This window comes from Poecilia latipinna, unplaced genomic scaffold, assembly GCF_001443285.1.
Source record: "Poecilia latipinna isolate Pla-1442-1.1 unplaced genomic scaffold, P_latipinna-1.0 Scaffold353, whole genome shotgun sequence".
Taxonomy (NCBI): Eukaryota; Metazoa; Chordata; class Actinopteri; order Cyprinodontiformes; family Poeciliidae; genus Poecilia; species Poecilia latipinna.
In genome coordinates, this window is record NW_015112969.1 from 113,614 (window position 1) to 120,974 (window position 7,361).

At 40.0% G+C, this 7,361-nt stretch overlaps 1 protein-coding gene across 3 annotated transcripts in view; it reads right to left on the reverse strand.

Moving 5' to 3' along the window:
* The window catches only part of fbxo41 (F-box protein 41), a 43,542-nt gene that overhangs the window by 5,978 nt on the left and 30,203 nt on the right, over nucleotides 1–7,361 (reverse strand). For 2 of the 3 annotated variants that reach the window (XM_015035990.1, XM_015035991.1), the window contains exons 5-10: nucleotides 6,006–6,079; nucleotides 4,152–4,531; nucleotides 1,283–1,521; nucleotides 1,070–1,185; nucleotides 366–518; nucleotides 99–194 (exon numbers count right to left, since the gene is read on the reverse strand). In XM_015035990.1, the coding sequence (XP_014891476.1) occupies nucleotides 99–194; nucleotides 366–518; nucleotides 1,070–1,185; nucleotides 1,283–1,521; nucleotides 4,152–4,531; nucleotides 6,006–6,079 (1,058 nt within the window). The remainder of the gene's footprint in view (nucleotides 1–98; nucleotides 195–365; nucleotides 519–1,069; nucleotides 1,186–1,282; nucleotides 1,522–4,151; nucleotides 4,532–6,005; nucleotides 6,080–7,361) is intronic. The other variant, XM_015035993.1, reaches the window with a different exon arrangement.

The window sequence follows — 7,361 nt, forward strand, 5'->3', positions numbered from 1 at the left end:
TGAGAGAAACAAACACTCCAATGAAAACATAATCACCAGATTGGTCTTTCTGTTATCAATTTCATGTCTGATTACTAATTAATGTTCCATCATTTTACCATGGATGTAGGGGCGCCACCTGCAGAGAAATAATATCTCTACACCCTGCGCCAAGGGCCCAGATAACCTCCTGGCCAACTGGATCTGTGGCACTCCTGCAGCCAAAAAAAAAACAAAAAAACCCTGATGTATGTTTGAAGATACAGTTTGAAGATAGCGGCTTCGTTTACCTCACGTGAAATATAAAACAAGGATAAAAAAGACAATGAGGTGAGATTCATGCTGTAACATTTTAAGACAGGTGGGATCCGATGGCAATGGTTCACCTGTAGGTTACGGCCTGGAGGGCTCGGCAGTAGCAGCTGGCCAACCATAGGGAGCGATCAGTCAGCAGGTTGGGACAGTGTGAAATCTTTAGTATCAGCAGGTTACTTCCTGTGGCCTTTAACAACGCCTCCAAACCTTCCTCAAGACAGCCACTTTTGACCGAAATATAAGAGAAGGTCACAAGAGAGAGAGAGAGAGAAAAAAAACAGATGTAAAAATAAAGGTCACTTTTAATCATACTTCACTTCTAACAACGTCAGGACATGCTCCTGGGAGCTCTGCTGCTGGCGCTTTTTTTTTTTTTTTTTTTTTCTTTTTTTTGCAACAATCATCAGATGCATTCAGCGGCGTACAGCATTTAAGAGAACTTTATGCAACTAAATGCGTGTCCTTCATACAAACAACAATCCACTCGAATCAAACCTCGTTGCTTGTTTTCTTCCGGCAAATAAAAGCTGATATCCACATGCTGGGAATAATTAAACCTCACACAAACGTCAGCATACATCACTCGTGTTCTCTCTGCTGGCTTTCCTCTCATCAGTCACTGTTCAGGAAATCGCTCGGTGCGTCGCTCGGCCACAACAGTCGGGCAAACAATGGGGTTAATCAAGTCAAGGCAGCACACAGAGCAGGAATAAATAGGAGGAGGAGGAGCTAAAGCTGTAATCTGCCTACAACAGTGAACGTGTCGGTGTCTCACCGTGTGCTTTTAAGGTAGTCCTCCTTGGATTCTTTCTTGCCTCGCTGCCTTGGTTTAAGGTTTTGTAGAATGAGGGAGTGCGTCTGCGTGCACCACTGAGACAATGTGGTCAAAAACTAGAGAAATTCATACACTTACAATAATTACACTGTTCCACAATTATTTCTCCTTGAAACAGAGGACAAAGCGCAATGACAAGCGTCGACAACGCACCTTGGAAGAAATGCGAGCGTTTTCCAGCAGCACCCTGGTCCACACAGCTGGGTGTCGGGCCACGAACCTCCAGTTGCGGCAGACCTCGGCGGTTTTCAGGAGGGTTTTGGTGTCCAGGTAGGTAAAGATGCAGAAGAGCGCTGCACGCATCTTCAGGATCTCTGGACTTATTACCTCGTTGGATTTCGATGGGCTCTTTTCGTGGCGGCATGGCTTGCTGTAAACCACGTCAGATCGACCTGTAGCAATAACACAGACCTTTCAGACCTTTAACATTTTGTTATTACAAAATAACACAAAGATCCATCCATCATGTTAATAAAGACTGAAATAATTGTAAATCTACAAAGACCAGGGAGAGCGTCACTCACTGCACACTAATTCTGGCAGACTGAAAGAGCAAACATTTAGTCTGATTTAATGTCAGATAAAGAGGAAGAAAGGGCTGTGTGTTTTTGTATGTATGGAAATATCTGGTTTCAGGAGTTCCTAAAATAAAACACGTTTAGTACTCGTGTTGCTTTGTAGAACAGAACATCTTAAAAGGTTAACATTCTGTGCCATAAAATGTTGAAAACTGCTTCTCAATTTAGATCCTGTTAGACTATCTTATACATTTTTGCTTTGTCTAGTGCTTTGTTAATTAAGGTCGTCATCATGTGAGACGTGTGGAGTGGCCCATGATGATTAACTGATGATGATGATGATGATGATGATGATGATGATGATGATGAATCAGCTAGCTTTAAGATGAAAAAAGAAAAACTATCCTCAAATGAGAATTTATTTTGTTTTTCTAACCTGGGGAAATTTAGACACATATTGCAGGTAAGATACTGACGGTTATAAGTCACTACATAGAACCCCATATATAAAAATGATTTAATCTATTTCTGTGTAGTAAAACTGAGAGCCTTTTGGAAACAAAGCATAACAATAACTCTGTTATGTATAACAGAGTTATTATTACAGCATTAGATGGGATAGATTATCCCATCTAATGCTGTTGTTACAGTGTGTTTCAAAGCTTGTTTTAATTTTTTTTTTCCTTTCTGGTACATTTTGAACTTTGTTGCAATTCTGAAAGTCCCTTTGTTGTTATTATTATTATTTCACTCATTTGTTTTTAATGGGATCTCCTTATTCCTGAAGTCGCATGCCCCTTAAAGTGTGCAATCAGCTAAATATCTATAGGAGATAAACGTTTTGTCTTCACCATCCTGTGGCAAAACCATTTTTGTCACATGGTGGCGCTAATCTCCAGCTAAAAACCACAGAACCAGAGATTGCATAATTAGTTTTCTGCATTTTGTACTTTTTACCCCATCTAATGCTGTTGTTACAGTGTGTCCAATCCCAGCCTGCCGTAACCCTCGCAGCAACATTTCTCCTCCATGACTCACTTCATCTTTGGCCTTGGGAGGCATCTGCTTGAAACCATCAGGGCTGTGAACCAATGCATACTATTTGACTCTTTCTCTCTCTCTCTCACTCACGCACACCTCCTACACTCAAGACTGCCAAATGAACTAAAAAAACAAGCCTGTGTGCTTGCAGATACATACCACACAAACAGCTCTGGCAGAGTCTCTCCTAATAGGGAGAACTACGTCAGAGCAGAGAGGCTAGCAACATGTTACATGAGACAAAAAAAACAACCTTTTCAGCTAATGAGGAGGCCAAATTTATACATGTGAATTTGTCACTGAGCCCCGGCCCAGTTTCTTTCAGTTCCAGACTGCCACAGTCCACCTGATACGTCCACAGCAGACGGGGAACGCAGAGTGCAGCAGCAGGGTTTGTAAGGAGGTTGGTGTGGGATGATGCTAATAGAAAAATGCACAATCTGTTGTGCAGCTGAGCTGTGCAGCAACGACTGGCTAGCTAGTCTCTTATATAGGAACTGCAAGAGATGGTTTATTAAGTTACTTCCTTGTGTTCTTGAGAGCAAAACTGGTTGAACAATGGATGCAAAAGTTGGATCATGACATAAATACAGTCAAGTGCAAAAGTATTCATACCTCTGGGACTTTTTTGTCAGTTTGTGAAGTTACAACCACAAACTTCAGTGCACAGCACTTTGATTTAATGTCATCAATTACACATGATTGTGAAGTGGAAGTAGAATGTCTTCACAAGTCATGTACACAGAGTCCACTTGTGTATAATGTAATGTCAGTGTAAATCCAATGGTTCTGTGAAGGCCTCAGAGGTTTGTTAGAGAACATTAGTGAACAAACTGCATCATGAAGACCAAAGAATACCACAGACAGGCCCCAGAGCCCAGCTCTGGAGAAGCTTCAGTCTGGGTAAAGTTAAAAAACAGTATTCTAAGCTTTGCACATCTGACATCTACTTAACTTATTATCTAAAAATGGAGAGAGGATGATGCAACTCCAAACCTACTAAGACAGGAAGAAAAGAGCACTGAAAGTTCAGTCCATTTACACTAACGTGAAACAGATAGCCAGAGATACAGTGGAGTTGTTTAGGTCAAAGCATATCAATGAGACCAAACGGTCCAGTTAAAGTGCAGACCTAAATTAAAATGAAAATCTGTTGCAAGACTAAAAGGTAGATGTTGTCCTCCATCAAATCTGACTCAAACTGATGAAGCGAGGGGCAAAGGTTTAATCTCTAGATATGCAACGCTGGCAGATACATATCCCAAATTACTAAATGATAAAATAACATCTCAATACAGCTGTAAGTCAGGGAAGATCAGCAACTGCCAGTTCCACGGTGTTCCACTAACCTTTGAAGTCAGAACAACATCCAGAACCCTTTATTGTTCGTATCATTAAACTCGCCTTGGTGGCGGGTGAAGAAAATACCTCAAGATTGTGACTATTTTGCAAACAACTGTTACCCGTGTTAGGGCGATACGCTGCCCTGCTGTGGTGAGGATAGGGTACTGCAGACTGCTGAACCTCAGCCACAGCTCTGCGCTCTTGCTCCCACATCTCCACTTCAGACTCGGTGGTCCGCGAGCCCACATCCGACACGTCTCCCTCCTCACCCTCGGTGCTGTTCCTGTACGGTCGCCGCTGCCAGTTCTGAATGGCCTGCTTGCGAAGACCCCAGTTTCTAGACCCGCATCCCGGGGAGCGCTCGTAGCCACCCTCGCCCATGCGGCACTGCATGTGATAGTACTGCGCCTCGGGACAATCCTCCATGGGATGCATCTCGACGCTGTCGCTGTCGTAGCCTCCAGAACCCTGCGAGACAGACTTTATCCTCCCTGATGCTCTGCAGAGGAACACAGGGTATTTCAACATAAATATGCTCTTCCTGCTTCGAGCCAAACACATCTATAACATCTCATTCTAAAAGTTCACTTTAGTCTTACTAAATAACAAAATAAGCTTGGCTGACTATTAGCATGATGAAAGTTTTAGAAACATAAACATGAACCAGCACAGAAACGTATAAGAATCAAAACCTCTCTGAAATCTGCGTTAGAAATATAAAGCCACAAATTACAAACGAAAAAAATGTATTGCTTTACTCAAACCAGAGCATGTAAATCTCCGTTTTGCACAGAAAAATCTGTCTGAAAATGACAGATTGTGTTTTTAATGGGGGTCAAGTGAAAAACGGTTTCTTGGACCAGCATCATTACCACAAGTTTGCTTGGCGACAAACAGAAATTCACTCCACAACAGAAGGAAGTATTCCTCTAAACTGTGACAAAACTACCAACATCTACCATAATTTAATATGCGAACACAAAAACCTAATCTGGAATTAGAGAGCAAATGTAAAACACCTGAATCAGAACAGAAGACATGTTGTCTTATTTTGCCTTGGAAGAAAAGCCATGGATAATCTGCACCACATGCCAAAATATTTCCCATTTCTCAGATTTATCTTTGCAAGCCATGCTTGCACTGATCAAGTCATATTCAATAAGTCACAAAAACAGCTCCCTGTTTTTCTAAAATGATGCCTAACAACAGCAAGGGTATAGAATGTATTGATCCTTAGCGAGGAGCTATTATTAACCCAAGACAGGAGGCTCAGACGAGTGCTTCTGGCCACAACGTGTGTCTGTGTCTGTTCTTCTGTCAGTGATTCAACGGGGAAAGCCTGACGTCACTACAGGAAATACATTCACTTCCAACTGGGAATGACAGTTGGGTTAGTCAGAGTACTACGGTACAGCCATGTGTCTGAGGTTGGTGCCAGAGACCCAGAAATAGTTCAGTCACACCTCAAATCGGGACATCAACCCCGTGTCTCAGTGCTGCTACTGAGGGAGACGCTAAAACTCCAGTACACTTCCCAGGACCCAACAAAATCCATCATGTAGACAACACAAAACAATAAATCTTAAAGGTTTATCACATAACAGCATTGGGTAAGAGGTCGAAACCGCTGCACCTCCAATAAAGAGAGATTGTCCTTCTGACAACAGTGAACAGCTATGTTGTGATGCTGTAAATTTTATTGTTGTAGATATTTTCAGTCTCGCGTTAGATTTGGGCAAAAAAACAAAAAAAACAACTGTCTATTGGCCAAATTTAACACATTTAAAGGTTCTAACTATTTTCCTGATCTTTTTTTTTAAATAAATAAATAGATCAAGGAAGCATGAATTACCTATTGTTTACATGTGAGAAAATCAACCTGTTTTTCTTCTGTTTTTGTCTTTAGATTTATCTGGAAAAAAAAAAAAATATATATATATATTTCAAACTTCTGGTGACAGTTTCTGACCTACCCTGTGCTGGGAGAAGATCGTCTCTCTGACACTTGGTACATTCCTCTTGTGCTACCAGAGAGGCTGGAATTTCTCTGAAGAAAAATGACAAATAAACAAGTGAGAACAAAGAGTTAATTTGTTTGGAAGAGATGGAAATCTTGGAAAAAAAAAATCAAAAATGTTCATTAGTTTTGGAATCTGGAAAACGTCTGAGGGGGAAGTGGATCATTTTTCAGTATGGTGCTGATTCACAACTCACTAAGAAGAAAGTGCTGACCAAGATGGAACACCAACATTCCTGGGGCTAAGCATTATTAATGCAAAGATCATTTTGAAAGAAAGAACTAATCAAAAACAAACAACCCACCCGCCCCCTTAAAAAATACGAGAATTGAATATCCAACAAGAATTGTAATGAAGTGTGAAGGACAGTTTCAGTTTTAGGTGCCACGAAACAAAACCTCTTTACTGTAAAAACACTTATAAGACTCAGCTGACACCTGCTACTACTTTCTACTTTCTATTATATTTTCCATGACCCCTGCCAGTAACAAACTCAAAAATCCTACCCTCTGTTGTGGGAGTTGCTACTGCAAGAAGACGCAAACATGGCTTTTTCAGTGTCTGTAAGATGTTTATAAATGAGGACAGAAAAAACACAGAAAGTGTCAGAAATTCTTTAAAAGAAAAGTATTTTATTTGGAGTATGTCATCTGTTTATTCAACTTCAACAGAGAGCTAGACTCTGGTGCTTTGAGTGTCTTTCACTTAGCTTTATTTTTATGTTATTTTATTTTTTTCTTTGATAGCCTGCCACAGGCTATCAATTTACATCTAGCCTGGAGACATTAAAACTGGGGAGGAAGCTCTCTTTTGAACTCAGCCTCTGTCTATCATGGTGAAAGCTGATTTTGGAAATAGTGGCAGAAGAGTTTTCAAGTCAAGATATTCCTTCTCAAAAAAACAAGCATGGATACCAATGATTAAAGTTAGAAATCCTAATGTGCTAATTATGCTAATTGCTAGTAAAAAACAAAGCAGTGTTAAATGTCAACTTCCTTGTTGGTTTGTCTTTGGATTAAAATGACAAGACCCTGTTGTTCTCACACATACAGTGTCTAATGTAATGAGCACTCACGGCAGGAAGGTTAGGAAGAAATATTCTGAAGTTGGTTATTATGGTGATGAAAAAGTTCAAAAGGAGATAAAATCTGTACTGGTGGATAAAAATCTGATGTTTTCTTATTTAACTTATATATATATATATATATATATATATATATATATATATATATATATATATATATATATATTTTTTTTTTTTTTTTTTTCTTTTTTCATTAATAAAACTTTAAATGTTTTTATCCAAAAAAA